The 27686-nt window shown below is 41.0% G+C and overlaps 1 protein-coding gene across 3 annotated transcripts in view; it reads left to right on the forward strand.

The window, feature by feature from the left end:
- Positions 1-27686, forward strand: part of LOC131677719 (sterile alpha motif domain-containing protein 5) — a 668233-nt gene that overhangs the window by 500860 nt on the left and 139687 nt on the right. For all 3 annotated transcript variants that reach the window (XR_009303417.1, XM_058957719.1, XM_058957720.1), the window contains 2 exons: positions 5892-5938; positions 13905-14059. Coding sequence is in view for 2 of the 3 variants with exons in the window: in XM_058957719.1 (XP_058813702.1) it covers positions 5892-5938; positions 13905-14059 (202 nt within the window). In the remaining variant the exon portion in view is untranslated. The remainder of the gene's footprint in view (positions 1-5891; positions 5939-13904; positions 14060-27686) is intronic.

Consider the following 27686-nt stretch of genomic DNA (forward strand, 5'->3'; position numbering starts at 1 on the left):
CCGGCATCGGTCTTGTATAGCAGTACGCGGTCTTTTTAAGGGGCTATATGGTGTTTGAACCCATGGTATTATGAGAACATTGCGTATCGCTTGACCAGGGCTGTAAATAGGTTACGAACGATGGGACAGGATGCAGCTTTCGATAAACAAAAGCTCTAGCTCTCTGGATATGTGCTCTGCAGTTTTGATATCTTTGGGACAGTTTCTCGGGTGAAGTTGAGCATTAGTTTGGCAGTATTGATTTTGTTCTAGTTAAGTTCATTTGTTAAAAGTGTCTTAGCAAAAAACATTGTTCAAATCCTTGGTTTTGCGGACTTTCTCGTTTTCGGTCGCGCCTTTTATATTGTGTGTAAAGAACTGACGATTTCCTCGCCATCGAGATTGTCGCCTGGTTCCGAAACTTTTTTAGGCCACCTAGTCCCTTCTTTTCTCAAAATAGCTAGACAATCATTCTCGAGGATTTCACGAAATGTAATGTTTAGGAGCGAGCATAGCTTAGTTGGTAAGTCGATAACCTTGTGCCCAGCTTACCTGACGTTCATTTCCAACACCGCATATAGGGTTAGAAATTTTTCTAACCCGACAAAGAGCCGAAAGTTCCAAAACCTAAAGACTATAAACGGAACAAAAAAATGTAATGTTTGTGCTCCAGAGATTGTATCGAAGCGTGTTTCTTTTGCCAACTTTGAGGGGTGGGCAACGGTCAGGTTTCTCTTGGCTGGAATTGCCAGAGGACTTGACATGTTTCACAAAACTCCAGGCAGGAGAAGCAGTTGTTCTGTTACATTTGGGGAATGCCCGGAGAGACGACTGCGACTTGCAAGAACCACCCGCGGATTCACCAGATAACCAGTCGGGAGCCTGAATCAGAAGTGCGCAGTAGACATTCGAAAGCATTCCACCGTTGAAGATGTTCCCGAATCTAGTCCATTTGAGGTCTCATTAATGATGGTGTGTGCAGCAAGGATCCGCACCGAGGGCAGTCCTCACGTGACCATGAGGATTTTTGACACCGATTGCGACACACTTTATCGACTCTGGCGTCGGAGGAATACCTAATCGAACTAAATGAACGAACGTTAGGGTAGTCGGTCCCGGAAGGTGCCGTAGAATATTATACTGATGGCTCAAAAAGAGACTATGGTGTGGAAGCAGGAGGCTGTGGTTCTTACTGCTTAGTTCTAAAAGGTTCTAGGTTCTACACTGTCAGTCTTTTAAGCAGATATTGAGACCTGTGTCTTTTATATACAATTGAGACCTGTGCCAGAGAGTGTCTGCTTATAAACAAGCTAACGGGCAAGGCGTCAGTCATTTTGACAGATAGCCAGGCTGGGTTATCTTCGAGTCTAAATTTGTTTATCGGCAAATTCTGAAGGTTTTGGAAAGAAAAAGACGCTCAATTTGGTGTGAGTATCAGCACACATGAAAATAAAAAGAAATGAGCTGGCTATTAGGCGAACAGCTTCTTGTTTCATAGGCCCTTAACCATGCTTTAGATTTGGACCTTGCAAACTTAAGGAAAAGTTCGATGAATGGGAGCAAGTGATGAAAGGCAAACACTGTGATACGCTACCACTCTGTTCTCAATCAATACGGTTTCTTCAATACTCGAAGCGGAAGACTGGAGAATTCCTCGCTTTGCGTAAACCCGAACTAAAAGTAATCACTGATCTATTAACTAAGAGATTGCTCTCTTTGAACACATTTGGTCAAGTTAGTAAAGGTGCAAGATAGTGCCGGCAGGAAATGCAATAAAGTGGAGGAAACATCCTGACACATACTATAAGATTGCTCAGCTCTCGCTAGAACCAGGATGAGTTCATTGATCTTTGGTAAAGGATTTCCAGCTCCTTGAAGAAATCAGAGGGACTTTACGCGACATATTAGGGTACTATAGGATCTTTAACGTGATGAACGATTAAGCATTGTCTAAAGAGCACCCAGGAAAATTACAATAGGTCTATGTAAGGGGGAACTGTTCGGTTTTTCCGCTCAAGTACTTAACCGTAACAGTAAGTGTCAGTGTCACGATCATTACCGATACAGCTAAGAGTAATGGTCTATGAAGGCAGCATAGTCCGCTGAAGGTAGTCATGATTGATAAGACACGAATGTTTGGGATTCATATAGCTTCCGATGTTATTCGAGCGGATGATTGAAGGAGGGGTGGATTCGAACTGTTGAAAAAAGACACCAATGAGAACTAAAAAAGTGGGTGCAATCCTATACATATACATCACTCACGTTGACGATAGTTGAACTTGATGTAATGTTGGACCAACAGCTGCCGGAACCTTCTAAGATGACTCTAGAGACTGTAAAAACATGACACGATACGTCGCCAATCGAACGCAAGAGGCTGATAGAAGGATTTTTTTGCTGCCGCGTGAGATTCGGTAGAACGAAGAAGTGAAACCGAGAACCATGGTACCGTGTCCACCAACCGTACAAACTGAGATGAAAGTTGAAATTAAACAATACAAGCAGATCGAGTTGGTCAGTGCTTTGTTTCCAATTTGGAGAGCGAGTGATAAGCTGACGGGTCTGTCTGGATTCACACAAGAGAAACACCAGGACGAAGAAGTATACGTGCCCGGAATATCGAAGTAATATTCGGGAAATGATTTGAAGGATGCCTGTTTCCAGATCGGGCGCTGTCTTCCGTGTGGCGGATTTTGAAAGTGTGACAAAAGCTTCGCTTTCGGATTGTTTACTACATCTGGTGGCGAGTGGCTACACTACCAGTACCAGTTTGTATATGCGGGATTTTTCACTGCGAACTGTCTGAAAGTAATTAGGTTTTAGATGATTGCTGCTGACCAGTAATAGTCTTCGCCTCTTTTGGAGGCTGACTTTGAGTATCTAGGTTCGATCCTGCTTAAATTCTTTAGGTTGACCTACTGCAGGGAGTCGCAGTAAGGAGAATTCAATTCGGGCAACCATATATTGGTGTTCAGTCTTCCTAGGGCAAGTGACTCTAAAATTGCACGCTTACTAGAGATCGACCGAAGCTGACTGCAGGTTTTTGTATGAGCGTTCTAGTTATTCTTTAAAATTTCCCTGCATTTTTCTGGGTTATCACCTGCGTTTTAGATTCCCCCGATTTCCCAGTACATTTTTGATAATCTACCAATCCCCATCTGTCTGTTACGCTGTACAAAAATTCAGCGACTTTAAGCTGTCTTTTTGTGGTTTTATTGGAAAATATTGTCGATGAATTCTTCGTCAAGTTCAAATAGCTTATGGTACTTTTGGGAAAACTTGTCAGTTGTTTGTTGATAGCCGCTGCATTCACGGCTTCAAATGGCAGAAATCCAGGTTCAACACACCCGAGTCAACGATAAGCCCATAATACCCCCATGTTCACGGTTCAGATTCGCCCCTATCATATGGTATTTTGATATTGTTTGAAATGGGATCAACCAAAGAAAACACCATCGCCATGGTCCGGTAGATCTGATGTAAAAACAATATTGGTCATTAAGAGCATTTATGGTGTTTAGGGGTTGTAAAATTTGTAATTCATGGGGTTTATGGTGTTTAAGCCATGAGAATTTGCTCGGACAGACGGATAGAATCGGAGGCCCTGCTCACAGAGTCACGTCACCTAGTGGCTGCAAGGAAATTTACTTGAAATCACTTGGTGACGTGGCTGTAAGAATAAGGCCCCAAATCCAATGTTATTCCCCGGACCTTGAGCCAAGCTTCTCTGTTAAAATCTGTTTGGGTACACCTTCTCACCATACACGGTCGATTGTTTCGGATAGACCTCAAAGCAGGATATCCACGTGATCTGTTAAACGCTTGGCAACGGCAAGCGTCTCTTCATGTGATGCGATATACGTACAGACTTCTTTGTCTGTGTCTTTCTGAACGCTCCGGTGTCCAGGAGCTGCAATAAGGCGATGGTTTCCATTCGTTTGAATACTCTTCCGGCATAGCTGGTTTAGCTGATAGAATGGTAGGCGCCTGTTTATGTTAACTTTCAGTAACCAGTACCAGTAACCAGTACTGAAAGTATTTGCACAATGATTCTTGTTTTCTGTGTTACTGGGAAGTATTCTGAAAACCGTATGTTGTATGAGTCAAAGGTTTTAACTCGCAGTATATTTAAGGTATTTCAACATTGGGTACCATATTTCATCTGGGTGAGACAAAGTTCTTCCAACATAAACGTATTGTAGTCTTTCAATCCTTCGTTATTTTCAAAAACAGTTGGATTGACTTCACTCCGGGCATGGTAATTACTTGTCATTGAAATGCTCTCAAATTAACAACCGATCTCGTTCAATTGTCTGTTAGACGCGCCAGAGCTCCTATACAGGGGCTTCGTTATCGATAACTGTTCTTCCTCTTCGATTTTTTGCTTTCTAAATCACATTTTGATAGTTAGACGGCGCCGGTGGTTGAGTGGTAAGCGTGATCACCACTCATTCCAGTTGGCCTGGGTTCGATTCCAGCCGAGGTTGTTGAGATTTTTCTGAGGTGAAAAAATCTGTGGTCACGTCTTCCTTCGGAAGGGAAGTAAAGCTGTTGGTCCCCGGTCCATGAAATTGGTGGATCGATATCTAGTGCAGGTAGTGGAATCACCTCTCTGGCGTCGGTAAAGAAGAAGTATATCCAACTTCTATACTGTACTAACAAAAATATCCTACTCCTGTGATACTAGTGGAGTGCACAGTAGTATATACGGCCTCTAGCAAAACCAAGTATCGGACTAACCATTCCTTCCGCGATCTACGTTAGGGCCTGGCCGGCGCCGGTATTGATCAGAAACATATTTGGATTACCAGGAGTTGCCCATTGCAAGATGTTTCGCTAATCCCAAGCATAATTATCTACTGATTCCCTGTGCAGCTTCAGCTAGTCCCGATCGGTAACGGAGTAGCAGCCAGGGGTGGTCGCACAAGTTTAAGTTCAAGCTCTAAATCACATTTTGATAGTTATTTCGGGTTGCTTGCTCCTTGATAGCTGTTCAAGTGTCGGAGTACTCGAAGTACGACCACTGAACTTCTTTTTCTCATTCTTTTGGTTGAGAGATTATTGGCGATTGGCTCAATCGAATGGATAATAGCACTGATCTAATTCAGTGGCAAGTAATCTATATCAAAGCCAAATTTGCCAAAATATAGCTCAATTTTACTGGAAATACTTTGCCAATGGCTCCAAACCACCAGGATGCATATTCAGAGCACTAGAGTTTCCGTTCGTCGAAAGTAAATTTATGTCCCTCTGTGTTCTGTTGGTTCGTGAAATAAAATGAATAACGTTTTTGCACTCATAGAATCGTTTGCTTAACTTTCCTTTCGCATTGAATAAAAAATTAACCCAATCCAATCCGCTTCCGCTCGGGCCGCACTCTCGGTTTATTCTGTCTACATTAATTGAGGAAACCGCCACACCATTCGCCAACCCAGCTGCGACTGATTTCCATTGTTTGCATTAATTCAAAACTATGTCACCCCGTCAGTGTTCTTGTCGCATTCAGGTGCAGGTGGTGTCGACAGGCCATTTGATTGGTGCTCTCCCACACAGCCGATTCCGCGAGTCGTGAAAGCCCACGAAATCGATCACGATTGTTCGATTGCATGTTAAGCGATTCATTAGTTTTTTTGCCCGCCGTTTTCTCTCTTTGATTTAACTGCTTCCCACACTGCCACTACCAACCACCAGCCGTGGTGGTGGTGGCGATGGCGGTGGAAGCCAATCGATATAATATTTCAATTATTTTAATCATCAGACAGCCGACGACCTCGTCCGCATTGCCGACCAACCGACACCGCCAGCTAGGAAACCATAATAATTGATTACCGTTCCATGTGTGTTTGGAAATTAAGTCTAAATATTTTTGATTTATGCTCTTTTCGTTTTTTCCTCCTGTTTCGTTTCAGCTGTCTCAGTCCACGTTCGGCATACTTTTACGAATTTCCACCCACAGGTGAGTACAGATTTGGAGTTGATTTCCTTTCGACTACGTGTTTAGATTGATTTGGTTACTGTTGAGTTGAGAGTGGGCGAAGCTCCGAACACATTTGGCGATTGCCGCGTAATCTTGATTGAATTATTGAAGTCAAAATTAAATTGAATTTTATGGCAATTATGGAACACAATTAAGATGTTTGTTGTTTATTCAAAACATGGGATTAAGATATATTGTAGAGAAATAATAGCACAGAAATGTTAATAAGGCGGAAACATTAATAATTTCATATTATGGACATACGAGATTAAACATTCAAACTTGAATCTGTAATTTGTTGATCTTTGGAAAGGCTAGTGGCTGCCGAGTAAATAAGATGTATGAGACCCTGCGCAGTCGGGTTAATATACATCCCAGAAGTAGTGACCGATATTGCTATCAATATGGTGAAGGTAATGGAATAATTAGGCGACCCCGCACAATAATGGAATACTTCAACGCTCACCACAAGTCGTTGGGAACGAGTAGATTCTGCAACCCAATCAACATGGTGATAGAACAAACCAACCGGTGTGGTTATGAACGACTGTAGACCTACTTTTATAGAGGGTAATTCACTTCTGCAATCGATCTTACAGTGTGCTTCTAGTTCATTCCTGATTCTCTCTTGTGGTCCGCGCAATAGATGATGTCACGTTCCGGTTTTAATAGAACACAATGAATCTTCTTCAACCACCACTAAATAAGTAAATTTCACGGACAGGTAGGCTTACGAAGCAGAGCTGGAACGCTCAATATATCGGGACTACGCATATACGCCGGAAGGGGTTGCACCAGAACCTTGTAGAAATCGCCAAAGTCATCATATTTCGTATAAATATCATCCAAGTGCGCTGAGCATAGTTGGAAATTGAAAGTGAATAATTTCATCGTCAAGCACTAAGATCCCTAAAAAAGTCTAACCAGCATACCCCCCATATGACAGAAAAGAGCCGTGAATTTCCGAGGGCTTCATAACTAGTCCAGGAATGTCATAGGGGAGACAATGAATAGAATTTGGAGGAATTTCCTCCCGACTCGTTCACCGCGGAGCTATGAAAGATGATGCATTATCTGGTAAGAAAAGGAAAACGAATTTCTTCATAGAGATGAATGTAAGAAGAACAATCAACCCTAAAGTAATTGCTAGAACAATGGAAGAGCATTTCTCTGCGATGTTCTATGCTGCAGACCTAACAGCGACATTTTTGCGCAAAAACAACAACGAGTTCTACCAGACACCGGTCCCGAGGATAACAATTTTTTTACAGAAAGAGGACTGGTAATGGTTCTAGCCGCGGCCAGCGGCATGTCCACCGGAATATCGACGAGCTCTGCTATCGTATGATAACAAGGATCCAATCGAATCCAAAAGAGCGATTTTGAATAATCTCAACGGGATATGGAAAGGGATAAACTTCTCAAAATCTGGGAAGATGACGCTAGTAGTACGGATACTGAAAGGTTACGAAAACAATTGTCTCACCAACGGTTTCAGTCCCATTAATGTTTTATCGTGTATTGGCAAGACTTTGGAGCGGAAGGTGTACCGGTGACTTATGGATTACATAGATGACAACCAGTTGGTTGGACAATAGACAATTCGTTTTCAGGCAAGGTTACTGCATAGGAACATATCTCCGCAGCTTATGGGGAATTTTGAAGGAAAGAAGGAAGGAGCTCTGCGACAGCTGCGTGAATGGAAAGCTTCTGGGAATCGAAAATGATTCATAAACCACTACCTAAACGAACAATTCTATAGGATCAATATCGGAGGAACGCAATCATAGCATTTCTTGACGGAAAGCCGAGCCCCACAAGGGTCCGCCTTAGCCGACATACTATTCCTGTATTGTATTAACCCAATATTTGCTACGTTGCCCGAAGGAGTCTACATTCTCGTCTAGGCGGTCGACGTAGTCCTTGGTATCACTGGAAAATGTCACAAAATGATTAGAATTATGCTACAACACGCCGTCCACGTAGCCGGGAGATGGTTTTAATCAGTAGTATTGACAATAGCCACCGTGGCACAATGCTGCAGCTACACGTTATCATTAGCAGGCCAGTGTACTCTCCGCAATAATCATCCCATTCGGAAAGGAACCGAAGATACTGGGTGTCACCATAGGTCTTAAACTCACATTTACTCATTATTTCACTACTCACAATCGCAAGTCAGTCCCATGTTCTATGGGATTCCCTATCTACATGGGACTGACTTGCGAATATAGGCAGTTCGGTCAAATACACCCAATAGGAGGATCGAACTATCCAGAATCATCTTCGGTAAAATATTCTACTCACCCGATATGTCTTGAATTGCAAGTAAGTCGTATCAGGAAAGAACGACCCCTCTCGCTTGTTCTGCAACAAATAAGCATGGGTCTCATCCAGCCGACCCCGTTTAACTAGAGCACATATCTGACCCCCTTGAACTAGACACAAATCTGATACGAGAACAATTTCTTACCCAAGCAAATGCCCTTTCATGTTCATACCTCCCCAGGAAGTGCGGAACATCAGGAGCGAAGTATACAAGTTCTACAGGGCTCCTTTATAGTACTCTGGGACAACGCTGTGATTCTTAATAACGACAGTGCCACTTACATCAGAGGGACCTTAACTTCCTCCCTGGATTTGTCTATCATCTCCAGTACCCTCGTCTGAATATTGGCCGACAGATATGCTCCAGTTACCTCACGACGCTCTCTTTGGCTATTCAATCCGATTACCGATTGGCCAACCTACAAGTAATCTGTCAAAGACGCCCTTACTCTTGATCATTCCTACTTAACAGATGAATTCGGACTGATTGTGGCTCAGACGCGCGATTCACTGTTGATGCACTAAAGTCGAGTCGGGAAGCAAAGCCCGCCATTGAGAACTACGCTCACTTCGCAAGTCTACCCCGCCAGTGAGATGAAATCGGCCAATTTTCATGGCCCACGAAACTAGGCCAGGAATATGATAGAGGTAGATAAGAGGAAAAGCTTGGATGAGGTTTTAGATAGAATGCCACCTGTCGTACAGACCACCGGATTCTAAATGGCAGTCAATGCTCTCAACGGCATGAGAAGACGAACCGAGTTTGTTTCCGAAATCAATGAGACTACAACTAAGTTACTATGAAATCTTGCTCAGTTATTTTAAAACTACTCCAGCAACCGTAGTTTTGAAGCCTGTATTGGCGGTCGCCAGTCAGGTACGTCCAATGAAACTAACGGAATTCCCCAGGGGTCAGTCCTCGTTGTCACTCTTCTCTTGATGAGCAACAATTCTTTGTGACCAGTATTGTCAAAATGTGTATACAATGACACTGTTATCAGCGTCGTCAATAACCAGGTTCGGTGCCTAAGAAGCAAGTTCCAAGCGGCCTATTCACCGGGTCACCGGCCCAGCTCGCAGAATCTTTCGTTCCCTACCGACGAGAACCAAAGATCCTACGCATATCGACCGTAGAAGTACATTTCTCTCACACTTCTGACAAAACAAAAGGAGCTGTAAAAGTAGGCTACGACTAATCCACATCATCAGCTATCGACGCCCAAAATTGAACAAAAACACAAGCATCAGCATTTGTCTTGCTCTCGTCAACACCCGGATATTTTGCGGGGGTTTGAAATCGCGTGCTTATATTTGAGCGGTCGAATCGACACACTTGCGCCACTATACGACAGTGTCATACGATATGCCTCAAATATGATACCCGGTACTTCGGTTGCAGCTGTCTGTATTGAAGCTCAGACTCAGACAGCTGCCGTCGTCGTTCTTAAGCGGACGCTCAGCTACATCAAGAGAACAGGCGGAGATGATTGCTCGGTGTGCTCAACTTCAGTCGGTAAAGTAGATCTATCGGACCTTTACGGACTTCGAACTTTCGTCTTTGGACAGACTGCACAGAGACCGCAAGCAGTTCTGGTTTAACAACATACTGAAGTTTGACACCGGGCTCGTCGAATCAACAGGGACCGATGCTCTTTCTCTCGTAGCCATAGTAAACTATCAACAGTTAGTCAACGGCAACTACAGGAATCACATCCACACGGCCGCGCTGATCGATGCAGTTGGCACATGAGTGTGCGAAGTCGGGCTAGGCTTCATATTCCGCTTTCCCGCAATATGGTTGAAGCGGCTGCAATTTCACTTGCAATCTCCCGCAAACCAGAAGATGCCTCGGTCATCGTATTCTTTAAATCATTATGCGTGATCACAGCCCTCGAAGTTGGTAAATCTTGTTGTGCAAGAAATGGAGGTCCATTACGCTCCAATGAGTACCGTTTTATATCCATCGTCGACAAGTCGACAATCAAGACACTCCCAACGACCCGGCAAAAACCTTTCTCATGGAAACTACTACCAACACAAATCACCTGTGACCCACCACTTTTCTCTGCTTCAGATGATGGACAGGTAACACTTCAACGACAAACTTAATGAGGGCGCTGGTATTGTATTTTTGTATCCTTGCAAACTTTACAACCGCAGTCACAATTTTGCATGACAAGATTTTTTTTCATCTGATGGCTGGTTAGCTTAAAGCCTCTTTCAATAAATCCAATCAATCATTCTATAATAATCGGATGAATTCGAGTAAACCCAATACGTTATTTTTGAACCAGAAAATTGTAATTCCAAATTTCGTCGTAAACAGGGTCCCAACACTATTTAAATTTTAAGTTGTATATTCGGCTTCTTAAAGTACTTCTTGTGGACATGTTCCAGTTGATATTAACAGTTTTAGAATTTCAGTATTTCTAGTGATGTCCGGATGTCTAGAGTGCCACCTGGTGCGAAAATGTTATGGCTTCTCGCCATAAAGATTGTTGAAAAATAAGAAGAGATGGCGTTTTGGTCACGGATATCATACGACAATAACTATATTTCGTCTAATACCAACGTTTCGAATCTTCAGGGCAAAACCACGATTTTTGACTATAATATAGTCATTGCCGTTTGCAATCTGAGACCAAAACGCCTTCTCTTCAGACTAAAAACAAGGTGGTCGTTCTTCCTACCATAAATTGTTGAAAAATCTGATACAAAATTCATGTATGTTGGTCCGATAGCTTGACTTGTTCGATTTTGTTCAAAATTGGTTCAAAAATTCGTGGATCCTGGCGCGGCGGTCTAGAAAGATATGGAGCTGTTCTAATAAGTCAGTCCTCAAATGTTCGAACCCCGCCAGGAAAGATTCTAAGTGCCAGGTGAATCTTAGTACTGTCCTGTACGCTAAGAATCGACTGCAGAATCTGCTGAAGCAAAAGATGAAAATGTAGCCTATGGATAGTAGGCTTTTTTGCTTTCTTTTCTGAGCAGTCTGGTGTGTGTCTTAAAAATTTGGTATCTCAGTCAAGGCACCTCGGGTAAGTCACGGGACTTTTTTGGTTGATCAAAAATGATAGATTTGTCACAATCTCAAGCAAAAGTGAGTCATATAAGAATTAGTGCAAAAATCTTTCAATCAAATATTCACGACAAGAAAGGTATAGAATATTACCCCATTTTTGCGGTAATAAAATAATACGTTGGTTATTGGTACTTAGTTATTCTTATTCCGACCTGTAGACGATGAAATTTAGCTAATTAGCTTAACTCGTTCGATGCCCTAGAAATCGTGATTTCTGCCTTATTAACTATGTGATTAGTTCCATTTTGAAATCCAATATGGCGGCTTCCGGTTATCGCAAATCTCTAACATCAATATGGGTGTGATTATAAAAGGGAGTGGTCAATAGATAACAGAAATAGATGATTGACACCATTTTCTTATCCAAGATGGCGGCTTTCGGTTGCTTCAAAATCAGGTTAATCATTATCAATATGGATGTCATATGAAGGGGGGTCGTTAGTAATTGACGATTGACTCCGGCTTAGGGACACCAAAAGATTAGTCTGTAGGATTTAAGGCTTGTTTTTAATGACCCTGCCACTGGTATACGAGATGCCGAATTCTACTAATGAGAATTTGATTGACAGCACAATAACTGACAAACTGACTGACAATGAGAGTGACAAGAATGGTAAAAATCAAAAGGAAAGTGAAGAAATCCTTTGGAGCTAATTTCCGAAACCTGATGCCTGATGCTTCCGTACGTGGGAACCGTATTGTAATCAACATAATTTTGAAATTATAGGTAAGGATTTTCGATTGGAGAACTGTTTTGTGGTATTTATCCACAGTTTTTTCGAGCATACCGTTTTGAGCAGTGTTTTGTAGGAACCGGAAGCCGTCATCTTGGAATTCAAAATGACGTCAATCATCAATTTTCGTTATTTACTGATCACCCCCATTTAAAGAACACTTCTATCGATGATAGTTCTCAGCTAAGAGAACAGATGGCAACAGGCTTCTTGATCTTAATTTTCTCTACTAAATATAAAGACGAAAAACGATCATAGTTGCTAGATTACTTTTGCATGCTTTTCACAATTGATGAACATAATTGTACCTCAAAGATCGCACTTGAACCATGAATTCACAAAACTAGCTGCATTCGAAAATGAAATTATATCTTTAATATTGTCTCTCTTAATAATACACGTAGCTAAATCGTTATTCAAGACTTGTATTCAATTTGCATGAAATGTTAATGTGTATGAAAAGAATCCTTAGCGGATCCAGCAGCACTGTTTTTCATACCTTTCATAAATATTATGAAGGCTGTGGATTGGCAACACTACCAATCAGAAGCCGTTTCAATATTGTGGTTAGGACTGGATCAAATTAGCTAGTGATTGTTTGCTGCAAAGACGATGTTTTAAAGTGGAGTTGGAGTGGAGAGAAAAAACAGTAAATTTGGCTGCATGGTTTACTAAGTTGTTTTGTCTGCTAGTTTTGGCAACAATGTGTAAACAACAAGTGACTTGTAGTTTTAATGTCGGTTTTAATGAATTCCCCTTTTGAAATATTTCGTAAAATATTCAATTGGACACGTATTGATTTACGTTACTGGGTCGTAGGATATGTTTTTCGTTGCACTAGAGAAAATTTATCGAGAATGAAGTTGATGACAGTCGATCAATGGCTTTTCAATTTTTTATTGTGTTTAAATTAACTCGTATTTTATTTGAATCATAAAAGCTATTTAATTTGTATGTAAATAAAGTCTTACTCATCGTATGTAACCATAATTTCATACATTTCTTTTTATTTATATCTCAATACTACTACTACAATACACCCGTTACTTCCTAAATTCGCCATATTTGTTTACATTGCTTCTATGGAACCGTTGTTTTGGGTTCGATTGGAACTTTTGGCTTCAGTTTTGACTCATCTCTATATTATAAGGATCATCTCTGGTTTTCTCTTCCACCAGTTTTTCACTGTCTTTGGTAACAGCATGCCCCCACCTTAGAGTTCAAAATGGCGTTAATCATCAATTTTAGTTATCTACTGACCACTGTAGAGGGAAATGGACAAAGTAAATAGAGCAAATTTCTTCTTAGGTCACCATGCAAATGAATAACAGAAGCAATCGATGCTATGATGACGATTATAACCTCTAAATCCTCCTACCGATCATTGGCACCTTCTCTAGACCTAAATCAGACATCATAATCGTTAGAGTTTTATTGCAGGGGGAAGCTATTAAGACTTATTGGCCTAATTGAATATTCAATTACCGCCTTACCGGTTTGCGGTTCCAATTTGTGTTGAAAGAACCAGCGAAAAGCATGGAACTAATAATAGAATATTAATTACGACTACTGGCAGTCCCCGAAAGTCTTCGAGCACGAGGTATGCGGAACGAAGCACATCCCAAAGCGTGTCAATAAATGTCAAATAATAGAGCTTCCAGCCCACTATTTAGGAGAGCCGCCACACTATGCGCTACCGTCTGAGGTGGCTAGGCAGCGGTGGCGGCTATGTTACCAATATCCGAATGAGTGTCGGCATTGATTTTTTCCTTTTTTTTCTCTTTTCGTACTCTCCCAACAGACGGTCGTGAGACGAGCAAAAAGCGCACGACCCTGGCGCGACTTTTAAGAGGATTAAAGACTGTTAATAGACGTGATAGATCAAATCAAAACAACGGCACCGGCACCGGCGCCGGCAGTGCGCCTAGCAGCACCGGAACCGCGACGCAGGCAAGGGTAAGTATCATTTTTGATGATTGTCGTTGCGTACGTCATTCAAATGTAGATGTTTTGAGAAGTGAAGTATTTTTATTTCCCTATAAGATTGGGCGATTAAGGGTTGTACGTTTCCCAAGTTTGCTTAGATTTCCCATCAGATAGGAGGGGAAATCTTGAATGACTTCCATTTTCCAAATTACTACAGCGACCCCCATATCGAACCCAGCGAAGTCGTCAGTCACGTTTGCCATCATCGTGGCCGTGACCCTTTCAGATTGTCACGATAATCCCCGGTAGCGCCACAGGATGTAATCGAGAAGCAACCACTCGAGTGGAAGAGCGCAGTACACACTGACTGAGTAGGAGTACACTCAGGTTTTTTTTACGCGGGGGATACGAGCCGCGTAAATGAAAACCGCGTAAATGAAAACCGCGTAAATTTCAAAATCCGCGTAAATGAAAACCGCGTAAATTTCAAAATCCGCGTAAATGAAAACCGCGTAAATTTCAAAATCCGCGTAAATGAAAACCGCGTAAATTTCAAAATCCGCGTAAATGAAAACCGCGTAAATTTCAAAATGCGCGTAAATGAAGACCACTTAAATTTAAGAATCCGCGATAAAGGGAACCTCATTGATGGATACCGCGTAAATTCCAAAATCCGCGTAAATGAAAACCGCGTAAATTTCAAAAACCGCGTAAATGAAAACCGCGTAAATTTCAAAAACCGCGTAAATGAAAACCGCGTAAATTTCAAAATCCGCGTAAATGAAAACCGCGTAAATTTCAAAATCCGCGTAAAAAAAAACCGCGTAAAAAAATACCGCGCAAAAAAAAACCGCGTAAAAAAAAACTTGAGTGTATACAACAGTTCACAGGTATTGGCTACGGCAGCATCGCTCCTCTTCTCTTCTACGTGTCAATCAAACAGGGATGCGTCGTCCCCTTTTCCGTCTTGTAACCAGCGCGGGCGTCATTCAGACAGTCACGAGCAATCTTGACATTCATGCTGCGACAAGAGGCAAAAGATCCTTTCACTTTCATTCGTCCTTAGACACAAAGTCTACGCCGCGCGGCTGTGTTGTTTACTCGTCCACAAAGTAAGTGACGGAAGGCAGATGGTAGACAAAACAATTAACTTTGTGCACAACCACTGGTGATGCGTATCGTGTCCTACCGTCCTACCTGGTGCCTCTGTTCCCGCGGGCTCAAACATTGTTCTTGATGGAGGAAAGAAAAAAAAATTGCATGAATGCAACGACGCCATCGACGCGCTAGGTCTTGAAGTTGCTTCTATTTTCGTTCTTTGTGAATGAAAGTTGTTTTTTTTTCCTTCTTCTATCCAGTGGGTATTCGAAAGTGGTTTCGCTGGGATGTCACTAGCTGAAGGGTGGCTGGCTGGGCTCGAGAGGATTTTGTCCTTACACTTTCCGACAGCCGACTCGCTTCGTACGGCGTATCCGTGCAGCTACAGATGCTCTGTTCCGGTGCAGACTTCCTTTATTTAGCTCAGTACGTTCACTTACTGTGTGCGTACTACAGGGTGCACACAAATTATTTGTTTATATTTTTGTGCGGCTTTTTAATAGACTGTGTGGCTGGTATGTAGTGTTACCAGTTTTAACCCAGGCACATCTGTCAAATGCTCATATGTATTGCGCATTTTTCATTAAATTGGACTATAACACAATTGACTACCATACATACAACACGCCTTTCTTCTATCGTGTAGTTATTTGGACGTTGGTGACCCAGACGCGATCGGTACCTTGAAGTCATTTGGTAAAACCATAAACTTCGCTAAATTGAAAGTGAAAATGGCCCCATGATCAGATGGAATCCCAAACCTGGTATTGGCAACAGTGATAAAGGAAAACCTGGATATGTTCAGGACTATGCTGCAGAAATGCATCGATGAAGGTAGCGTTTCCCCGATAACTGGAAGCGGTAGAAGCTGGTGTTGCTGCCGAATCCGGCAAATCCTCCTGTGGATTTTATAGGCCATATAGACCAATATGTCTGTTGGATTTTAGCCTGAAAACTGTTAGAGAAATAGCCCTTAACAGGTTTACCAAGTACACGGAGCGTGTGAACGGCCTGTTCAACATGTGATCACCTTAGACGTGAAAATTGCTTTCAACAGTGCGTTCAGTGCGTCGTAAAAGTTGTGTATTCTAGAAGTGAGAGCTAATTCTTATCAAAAGTGTACTTATATTTGTTATGCTTTGATAGGTTGTTTAAATATTCCAAATTCGAAAAATTGCATCCTAACCTAGAAGTACAGCATGCATAATTTGTGTTTACCTTCAAGAAAATATTATCGACTTTCAAATCGATCTTCTTCCCATCGGAACCGTGACGTAGTAAGAAATTTTTACCAGAACAATCTGGGCGACAAACTTCAAACTTCTAATTTATCGAACCCTTCGGCTCCCTTGTGCCATTTAATACCATTTCCTCGTAGAGCTCTCGACTTGTTCGCGAACTACTACTCGGTCTAGTCCTCGACGATGGACCTAGCCTACTCCAACGAAGAGTTCCCCAGCGAGAGAAGTTCGAAATCGAGACAACCAGCCAAGTGCCGAGGTCGGCTCGGCGATTCCGGTTCGCTGATACCCCGACGCGACTAGTGCTGTCTCGTCCCGATCTACTCAGTCTAGTTCTCGACGCTGAATCTGACTGTACGCTGACGGAGAGTTCCCCGGCGAAGAAAGTTCTTCAGATACCGATTCTTCTTTGTTTCCAGTACCACAACTTCTTGAGCCCTTTGGCTCGCTGTGTGGTGCCATTTAGCACCGCAGCTCATTCAAGTCCTTTAGTTCTCTTCTCGTGCCATTTAGCACCACACGAACCATTCTGGGTGCTCTGTTGCAGTCCACTCGACTAGTCCTCGGCGGTGGATCTAACTTATTACTGCGGAGAGTGCCCTGGCGATAACTGCTCTCCCGAAAACGTTGCTTGATGTTCATCACGCCATTATGACCACCACCCGGAACGACCTGTTCAGCTTTTCGCGATTCCGTTTGGTTTCCAGCGCCACACCCCAGGCAGGAACCCCATATCACAGTATCGATTGCGAAACGCAAGATATCGTCGATTATCACTCTCAATTGCTTTAGTGCACACTTCGATGCAATCACGTGCCCTCCGACGGGGATCAGTATCCGCTGAACCGCTTTGCAGTTGCTGATCAACAACACATCCATCTTATGGTGAGCTATCTATGTCATCGACTCGTTCACTTCATCTAGTGTCTCATCCTTCACCGTTAGGGATGTGTTGTCCGCGACATTCACTATTTCTTGGGCATCCGCTGTGTCCGAACCTCATCGTACATCCCGTTCCAAAGAGTTGGACCGAGAATGGAGCTCTGAGGAATGCCCGCTGCGACTCACATTCTGGCTTTGACAGCAACACCAGCTTGTGTACCTTCCACATTTCGAGGAAATTGCCGTCATCCAAACACTTCTGCAGCAGTATCCTGAACATGTCCGGATATACCAGGATCGCAGTATTCAGTGCCACGTTTGGTATTTCACCCGAATCAGGGGTTTTCTTTGATTTTAGTTGCACGATGCTTCTTTGAGCTCGTCGTTAACTACTTGACACTCGTCTGTGTTTGCTACTTCTTCTTCGCCGTACGGTGTCGGTGACCAAGTAGTTGAATAGTGCTTCGGAAAGAGATCCTTAAGGATTATCTTAGGCTTAGGCACATTTCAGCTGGCGTCGACGGTCCCTCATCTTCGTCATCACAACTCAGCACGCATCTCCCATGGATTGGCGTCTACTTCACAGTACAGCTAGTTATGGCCAAATGGCTTGCTAAGATTAATTTTCCGTTTTAAAGCGTTCCTAGCTCTCGAATCATCGCTTACACTCCTCTCTCAACCTCCGATCTTGCTCTCTGAGTTCCCCTTCTGGCTCTGAGATAAGCAGCGTTTAGCGTACTGAGCTACTCATTTAATCAGTAAGCTAGACGCCGTCTACTGCGTGGCTCCAGTTTTCATGGCATTGTTACGTCACAAGACATCACAATCCGCCTACGCCACTGTATCGATCCGTATTTAAAGAACTAATCAAACAATTTTCTTAAATCACTCAAAGAGCAAATTTAAATTAATTTACCAACCAAAGCATTCATTTGTTAGATGTGGATAAATTGAAAGCATTTTCGATCACAAGTAAAAGTCAGAAGGTGGCATCTGGTACACTTTTGCTCGATAAATCCACTCAGAAATAGCATCGAAACAAAGTTCAGTTTGTAACTGAAGTCGATATTTACTAAATGACCTCACCGCACCGAATGAATGAGTGACAAAGTAAACATCTTAAATGTACTCCTAACCTACCCCGAACACTCTACACACTCGCATAAAATTATAACATGATCGATTCTGATTTTACATTTTTGCCAAAAAATTAACTCCCATACCGACAACACGCCTTTCTTCTATCGTGAAGTTATTTGGGCAACTCCAAAAGTTTAATTAATCCTGTTAAATGTGCACTTATTTATTATAAATCAAGGAAGAAGTGCACCGAAAACTTCCAAGCAATCCGACGTGAATAAGCCTTTTTATCACGCTTTGAAGGAAGGTACACACTTATGCGATAGTCCAGTTTGGTGTGAAATGAGCAATATCCGTTTTCGTTTGTCGAAGGAAGTTGCCGCTCAAGTATCAATTTTGCACATATTATATATATTATGTATATATTTGTGATGATTTAATAGTAAACCCGTCAAATTGATCCCGAGGATGTCGATTGTAAAGGAATTTTAGCGAATTAGAAACGAACGGAAACTTCAAAATGCAAATACCGGCCTGCCAGAAACAGGCGAAATATGTCTAAACACTACATAAACTATAATTTGAAAAATGATGTATATAAAATTAAAGAAAACAGTAAAAAGAAATCATCGCAAAATTTAAGATTTGTTGATCATTAGTAGTGATTCATTTAGATCTCGGATAATTCCGCTTCACCCTGTTGTAATAGCTTCCACCGAACCGGTTTGCATCCCGGTTCTGACCTGACTCTTCTGCCGGGCGAGTGCCAAAGCGTAACCTCGGCCATGTGTGCCAACCGGCTGACGAACGAAAGGACCCTTTAGTAATATGTATGTGAAAGTATCTTCCAGCTCATCCAGCCACGGCTAGCCAGCCAGCCAGTCAGTAAACAGAAGACGAGGTTAAGGGGGCATTCGGTCTTTGACGGAAAGCCTACCGTATCATGACGACGTCGGAAACTCATCGCCGTAAGTGGGTATGCAAATAGAGACAACAATGCTGAAGCATGTGGGAGAAACAGGGCTGAACGCCCGTTAATTTGAGTTGCTTTTCAAGCAAAAAAAAACTACATATATTTCCGACTCAACGAGCAACCGAAAACACTTCAGTTTAGCCATGTCAGGTTCTTCTGGGTCACTGAACGACTGGAACCATCGCTCGCTTCAACCATGGGTGTGTCACATATCTTCTACATCGAACAGAGTACCAGTAGAGGTGTATGTGTGTACGTAGAACAAAACCAAATCTGCCACTTTTTTTCCTGCACGGTGTACTGCATTTGCAAAACAAACTGCAGCAGGAGGGATAACTTGCAACCGTGCATCATCAGCAGCTTATGCATCGAAACGCTTAACCGTGCACTGGTAGCAACCATGCATGTAGTGGTGTGTGTGTGTTTAACGTACGTAATTGCCGACACCGCACAGGTTTCGCTGTCTCAAGAACACATGTTCCTCCCGAGGCATCCGCAAGAGACATCTAGGCGCAAAATCGCTTGAACCAAGAAGAGCTCCCAGCAGTGCGTAAAAACAGCCCTAATGTAGACTACACCCATTGCGTCAGCTCTCATCTACCATCGACCATCGCGCCATCGACAACCAGCTACAGTCAGTCAGTCTTGTGTTTGGTGTGTGCGTATTCATCACGTGTAGGCTTTCCACACTATCCACCCACAAAATTGTGAGTGGGTGGATGGGCGAGGGACGGTTCTGGCAATTCAAGAAAACACATTCTCCAAGCGCAGAGATAAAGTCTTATTGAAGAGGCCTTTCGCACTGGTGCCCTTCAATGGCGTCGGGCTTCGGAGGACGCGAACTGCAGTGGAGGAAAAATCGATATTTTCAACTTTTCCGCAAATGTAGACTGCGGATGCTTTATTTATGTGTCTGTTTCCTTTCGGCATCAGTTCACCCACGCTGTGGTTTTTTTTAGAGACGAGCGCTGGCCGAACGAATTATTAAGAACAGTCGTTATTCTGTCTGACGATTTAATGGCTTTGGATTTGGAACTTCTCGCGTAATCACCCATAAATTTAACTTCCCAAGCTTTCCGCTTCCCATTTCAACAAACTTCTCCGCGTTTCTATCGCCGTGGCACGATTTTGCCAAACAATCATCCCTTTTACGATTTTATTTGACAATTAACGAGCTAAATTAGCTACTTGAACCACAGGGGGAGGCTACGACGGTAATCGGTGAAGGCAAAAAATCGCTCCGCCAGTAGCGTAATGCGCATTCCACTTGAGAAAACTTCGTGATTTGACTCGAGGCAGGCAAGTGAAAAAAGAAAGTTTAATTAAAACAAAAGCAGAAAAGTGCGCGTCTTGAGAAAGAGAGCGAGAGAGGAGAGTGAGAGAGGGATAGAGGGATAAAGATAGAGTGCACCAGGAAGCTGCCACTTTTTACCCCGGCCTGATCCTGGTACGAGGATTATCCGCTACTTAGAAGAAATAGGCGCTTGGGAAGGTAACACGCGCAATGCACCATTTTCTAGCCGACCGGAAAAGTGTGATTTTCTGCAGGAAAACTTTCGCCTCTCCGCTTTGCTGCAGTTTTACGAGGGGGATTTCGTTTTTTGCTGGCGTGAAATAAACTATCCAATGATGGCGCGAACGGAAACAATGGCAATCGCACCTTAGCTGTTTTGGGAGAGTTTTTGCTCACAGAACGTTACGACATTTAATTGCATGATTTGGGAAGTATAGTTAAATAATGTCGAAAGATGATTGGCAATAAGAAAGCGTTTAGTGCAGATCTATTTAAAATATCTTACATGTTTTAGACAATTTGAAGATGTCAAATGTTTGTTGCTAGAAGGATTTCCCAATTGATATGTGCTCCAATGTGCTTTTTTCAATCTTCAGTGGTATAAACCTAGCTTTTAGTCTTCGTTGCTAATGTTGTGAAATACGCCCTCTAGGAAGTAGATTAAAAAAAAATCATTTTTATAAACTTTTGAATGTATGAGGTCATGACTTCCTATATTCTCAACTCCAATTTCATTGAAAATGTAGAATTTTAACGTTTTAACGACATTCAATTAGCTAGAGATTACTGGGTAGGGAAAGTTATGAAGCTTAGAGCCATAGTACTCAAGTGAGAGCACATCCTTGCTCTCACTTGAGTACTATGGCTCTAAGTTTCATAACTTTCCCTACCCAGTAATCTCTAGCTAATTGAATGTCGTTAAAACGTAAAAAAAAGAAAATGTAACTAACATAGTCGAAATAAAAAAAAGGAAAAAAGTGGAATTTTAAAATATTAGAACTCAGCTGCGTTTCATCAAAAATTTTATCAGAAACGATCAAAAATTTTGTCTAGTTCTAAGAACCAAGGCCTTCCCGGAAATTACCGTAGTTCCGGACATATTGCTGGAAGTACTGGTGTCACTTCTTTTCAAGAAAAGTGAACAAATATGAAAGCGTCATTTCAAAGTTCATAATTTTACATAACAAATCGTTTTTTGTGATATTTGGCATTCTCTTGCATATTCCAGGAACCTGTTTCCTTTGGCAAGGAGGACACTTTCGATGGTCATAGAATTCGGTTTTCGGCCTATCAATCTTAATGATTTTACAAAACAAGTGCACTAAGGCTAGAGAGTATATATAGGGCTTTTGGTCGATTTTGACACCCTCGGATATTCCAAGAACTCAGTTCTATCGGAAAAGTGGCCACTTTTCGATATATTCTAAAATCAGTCTTGCTACATCTCAAGTGAACCGGGAGAGCATTTGGAGGGGTTGAATTGGAAATTGGTTTCATCGAAAAGGTGGGCACATTGCGACCTGTTCTAAATCCTTGGATAGGAAACTGAGCTCAGCTGAACTGTGCAATCTCCTCTTGCCTCTTCACTATGCTCTCTTAACGTAAAAACTTGAAAACATTTCAGAAATTAGAAAAAAATTAAAAATATTTTAAATTTTTAATTTTTCAATAATTAAAAAATGTTAAAAAATTGAAAAAAATAATTTAAACGACAATGAAAGTTTTAAAGATTTAAATAAAATTGAGAAACTTCTAAATTGAGAAATTCAAAAAATAAAATGAATGCCAAATTTTTAAAGATTCGAAAGAATCGCAAAAATACTTCTGAATGTTTAAATTGCCAATAACGAAAAAAATTTAAACATAGGAAATGATTTGGCCCGATCGATAAGAGGGAAAGGTGACGATCTGCTTATAGGAGACATGGGGGGTCGATAGGTCAATTGTGAGGAATTAGAGGCTGTAGCGGTGATCACGATACTATTGGGAATATGTGATGACATCATCACTGTTCCTTGATGGCGGAGTGGTTAATGTACCTAACTAGAGACTAGGAGATCGCAGGTTCGATTCCTGCTTGAGGACATATCTTTTCTCGGTGTTTCCAATAAAAAGGTGAATTTTCACCGTTTCTTCATTCTCACCGTTCCGGTCATTCTTTCTTTGTTTTCCAGTGGACACGTTCATAAAAATCCTTAAGAAAGGAAAAACAAAGACTCACGTCAAATCAAGGAATGTAATCTTTAAATATTTGAAAAATTAGAATAGTGATAACTAATAAGAATTTTAAGAATGAATTACAAATATATCAAAAATGTGAAAAATATACAAGAAAATTACCGCCTCTGTAGAACATGCATAATTAATGTACAAATTGCGAAAAGTTTTTAACTTTAATAATTAATAATAATTAACTTTATTTTTTTTGTTAAATTTAACACAATTAATTTTTTAAGCAAATTAATAAGATGTACAAAATTTAAAACAAAATTAAAAGGAAAATTTACAAATTTTGAAAACTTAAAAAGCTTCCAAAATTTTGGAGATTTTAAAAAATTGACTATATAAAAAAATTAGGATCGGAGAAATTCAATTTTTTATTGTATTGAAGAATGTTAAGATTGATTTAAAAAAAATTAAAAATATTCCTGAAATTAGAATTTTAAAATACATGGAAAATGCTAAAATGTTGACAAAATAGGAAAATTTTTAAAAATGGTCGCATGTGTAAACAATATCAGAAAATTTAAAAAATTTCTGCTCCCTTACTCCCCTTAAAAATGTTAAGAATTTGAAAAATTTAATACTTTGAAATGACTGAACATATTGAAAATTTTAAAATATAATTTGTGAGAATGTTATCGTTTGAGGTAAAATTTAAACTTTCTTCTGAAAACGGGATTATATCATAGTAATTCAACCTATTACATGTAATAAGTAGGCATGATGACAAAATGGATCAATCGGCACGGCTGTTTGAAAATAAAATGTCTTAGGGGTAAATTGAACAGGTTGTCAGGAATATCCCGTGTGTATGCAATGCTTATGCCCCGCTTAGCATTGCTCGAAAATGGAAATAACTTTGCGCATTGCATACATAGAGGACAATCTGAGCGTAAAAAAGATGGGTGGGTAATGTCAGAGACATAACCGGAGTGAAGTAGAATACACTTTAGACCGGTAAATTCTTCTCTGGAATAAGCAATTTCTATGCGATTTTGTCGTCTTTTGCACATTCATAGTTTATTTGGAGTATTTTTGGAATTATCTAGTTGACAATTTGCAACATTCTTTGAAAATATTGTTAAACTTTTATGAATGAAGGCACGAAAACGAACGTTTGACCGTCGTCCTACTACCAGCATCAGCAAACCGCTCGTAAGTCCACCGGAGGAAAGGCTCCCCGCAAGCAGTTGGCAACGAAGGCCGTGTAAAAGTGCCCCAGTCACGGTTGGCGTTAAGAAGCCTCATCGCTACCGAACAGAAACTGTCGCCCTGCGAAAAATTCACAGCTATCAGAAATCGAGCGGGCCTAAATTGTGACCTAAAATAAACCACAAACGTTTTCAGGACGAGCCAATTATATTCCAGTAAGATATAAATGAAATTGTCGTTTTCCATTGCCTTACAACCTCCCTCCCCCTTTCCTTCCGGCTTGAATTACTATCAATCTTGATGATGCTGTGTGGCAGGGGCACTAGTTTTTATTATAGTGGAAAATTTAGGTTTGCGCGTTTTTCCCAAAAGTTTTTTACCTATGCTGTTTTCAAGGAAGTTGTAGTTGAATTCAAAATAAAATAGTTTATTTCTATTGTCAGAGATGAACCTTCCAACGAAAACTAGTCTGGTTCGCTTGGAATCGAATTGTACGGACCAACCTCTGCTTTCACAAAATCTGTTATTTTCAGTAATTGTACATTCTACAGAACTAATCACAACTATTTCCAATCAGCGCAAAAATCGAAGGTTTTCATTAAGTACAACAGCAGATTTTCACTTATAGAAAAACGGGCAACATTCTGGCCGAAAATTTTGAAACGAAGCACCTATATCGAAAAGTTAGAAAACGTTCGATTTTTGTGAATTGAATCATTACACTAACCTGTCTACAAATCACACAAATAACTTTTTTATTTTGTGCCATTCTACTTGAAAGCGACGATATTGTTCACAAGTGGCTCACTTACCATCCAACACTCTTGGCAGAGGCGACGCGTGGTTCCACCGTCAACCTGTTCAATACTACAAATACCCTTAAAATCGTCGATTCTAAGATCGAACGAATAGGACCAACAAAAGATGTTCGTCGGACGGGTTTTTCTGATCGCAGGAGTCGAGCATAACAAATTTGTTGTCAAAACCCTTCGGTGAACTGTCAAACAAACATTTTGTGGAAAACCTAATCCAAAAAAGTCCTGTAGAAAAAGGCAAAAATATGGCATATTCTTGTAGGTGGCAACCGCTTCCTTCGTATTGATAAAGTTTCCTCAATTTAAATTTAAACAACGTAATCATGTCTAAAGGCATTATTGAATACTTATAAACCATGTTATGATTCGAATTAACCTACAATGTAGAATCTTATTTTTTACACCGAGAATTATTCATCCTTCCTATAAAATAGGTCGAAACATTTATTAACCGGTTTAAAATCATCTATTAATTCTACCAATTAGGATAGAAATTTAAATGTCGCAAGAGCAGAAACATCTGGTTAGACTACCCAAGAAAACAAGCATTCGACCGACAGCTGTGAACGTACGGTACAGCTACGAAACGTATTTAAAAATTATAAAGCGCTCTCGTTTCGCACACAGAGTTCTAACGAGCATATGAACATCGCTGCAATGCACGCTGGTTCAATATTTGATTTGAACCGGTGCAAAAGAGAATAGAAAAAGCCGTCTCCCATGGCTCTTACACTGCTGTTGCAGCCATCACCCATACTGCTGCTCCATCCAAAGCGTGCGGTGATAGTATGAGATACGGGCATGTTTGAGGATGAACCGGTGAAACCAGGAAGGCAGAAAATTGTAATGGAGACGCTAGAACTTCAGTGTTTGAAGATTTTTCCTTCATTAAAAATATTTTTCGTAGGTAGTACTGCAGTTAAACTCTAAATAAGTTTCGGTTCGGCTGATTTGGCTGACCTGTTCAATGAACAGGTTGAACGTACCGATGCGTCGTCTCTGACTCTTGGCAAGTCACTTTCTGATGCTTGTAATAACAAACTTTCAATTCGATTCTTTGTCGATAAAGGGCCTTTTGTTTGGGCAGTGTTCGGAATTTACTTGAAGCTGGTGTATATGGTAACAGTTTTGGTGCCATCTGAGATGGCGTGCTTGGCCAACTCTTCTGACAACAGCAAACGGACGGCGGTTTGTATTTCGCGGGAGGTTATTATCAAGCGCTTGTTGTAATGAGTCGGGCGGTAGACATCGTTTGCAATGCGTTCGAAAATGTCTAATAAATCTGTTTATGATGCTCGACGAGACTCTGGTATCTGGATGGACCTCTTTCAGCACCTTGCAGATGTAGATGTACAGTTTCAGTTACGATGCTGCAAACGAACTGCTGCATACTGATGCTGCAAACGAACTGAGCGTGGGCAATAGGGTGGCACAAATTTTAGAATTCAGTAGAACCGATTTAAAACTACTCGCTATACGACCTCATTCAACCATGCAAAATGTTGATTTGATAGGTTGCACTATATTTTAGCACAAGTGGTTTAAAGTTTGTATGTGATTTAATATGGATAAACGATCCACATTATTTAATGTTTCGTAGACACGTTCCTATGTATTCTAAAAATATATGCTATGCTAATTTCGGTAGATACGAGTACCGTGTACGACTTCCCCGAAGAGTGTAATAGGCTGTGACTTCTGGTTCAGAAGTTAATCTTTATACTGTGCTTAATTGTCTAAATCGTTGGTGAAAATTGAATTTATCTGGATACTCTGGCTGATACTTCAATCAAGTTAACCGTGATATGCTAGTCATAAACCGAATTAGGCAGCTATCAACATAGGCGGTTTTATAGTTCAGATGCGAGCGTCATAAACAGACAGTCTGAAGGACATGAGTTCGGTTCTTAATTTTAATGTTTAATTTTTTTTTTTGCTGCCTGTAAAGCGGAAACGTTATTATGTAGAAAGTAATAAGAGAGATCGTAACCGTTATTTCTGAGTGTTGTTTTATTTTAGTAAATTTATGTTCTAACGTTATATTCACGAAGCTACTCCAATCTTAATCCCTGGATGATTCGTTAAGTTTTGGTTAAAATCAAATCGTGCTTCATGGCCGGAGACACTCTTGCTGGCATATAGTTGCAGATATTGCCCGGCTTACTCAATTAACCTTAAGTTTACGGTTATAGCAGTTCCAGTTCCAGCTCCACAGGGATGGGGTGAACATCGGTTGAGCTTCAAAATAACGGGAATCTTGCCCGCTTCTGGCTCGTTTCAATTTTAATTTACTCAATGTATATTATTGCACAAAAAAAAATTATATAAAAATAATTCTATTACACAATTCGATCCCAAGTCCTTTAGATCACATGTTTCGGTCGATACCATCTGTACTATATTTCTGCTTTGCACCGACGGTAAAACTGGTGATCACAACAAATACGTCAAGTTTCACTTGATTGAAGGTTCAGATCGCCGGGTAGCCAGAGACAGTACAATTTTCATAACCTTCAGGGCAACGAAAGTTTAGTTTTGCAATAACTCATGAACCAGTTGTCATAGCTATGAACTGTCTTTAGAAGAAGTTGTTCTACTTTACTGAATCTATAGAATGTAGCATACAATATATTTTTCAGGTGCACCTGGCGGCATATTTATGAATTTAATGAAAATGTATTATTTTCTCATAGTAATCTTCATACAAACGTGTTTTCGGTAGTTTCGACACTTTCCTTAGAAGAAGAAAAAGACGAGTTTGCTGTTGAGCACAGTGTTTTCCAAGAATTAGATAATGATGGTAGACTTTCCAATACAAAAAAGACTGCGACAGAATTATTAATGTATTGTCAAAATTTTAATAGGATGAAAAGTCCAGCCAAAATGGCAGAAATTCATA

This window comes from Topomyia yanbarensis, chromosome 1 (assembly GCF_030247195.1).
Source record: "Topomyia yanbarensis strain Yona2022 chromosome 1, ASM3024719v1, whole genome shotgun sequence".
NCBI classification, from domain to species: Eukaryota; Metazoa; Arthropoda; class Insecta; order Diptera; family Culicidae; genus Topomyia; species Topomyia yanbarensis.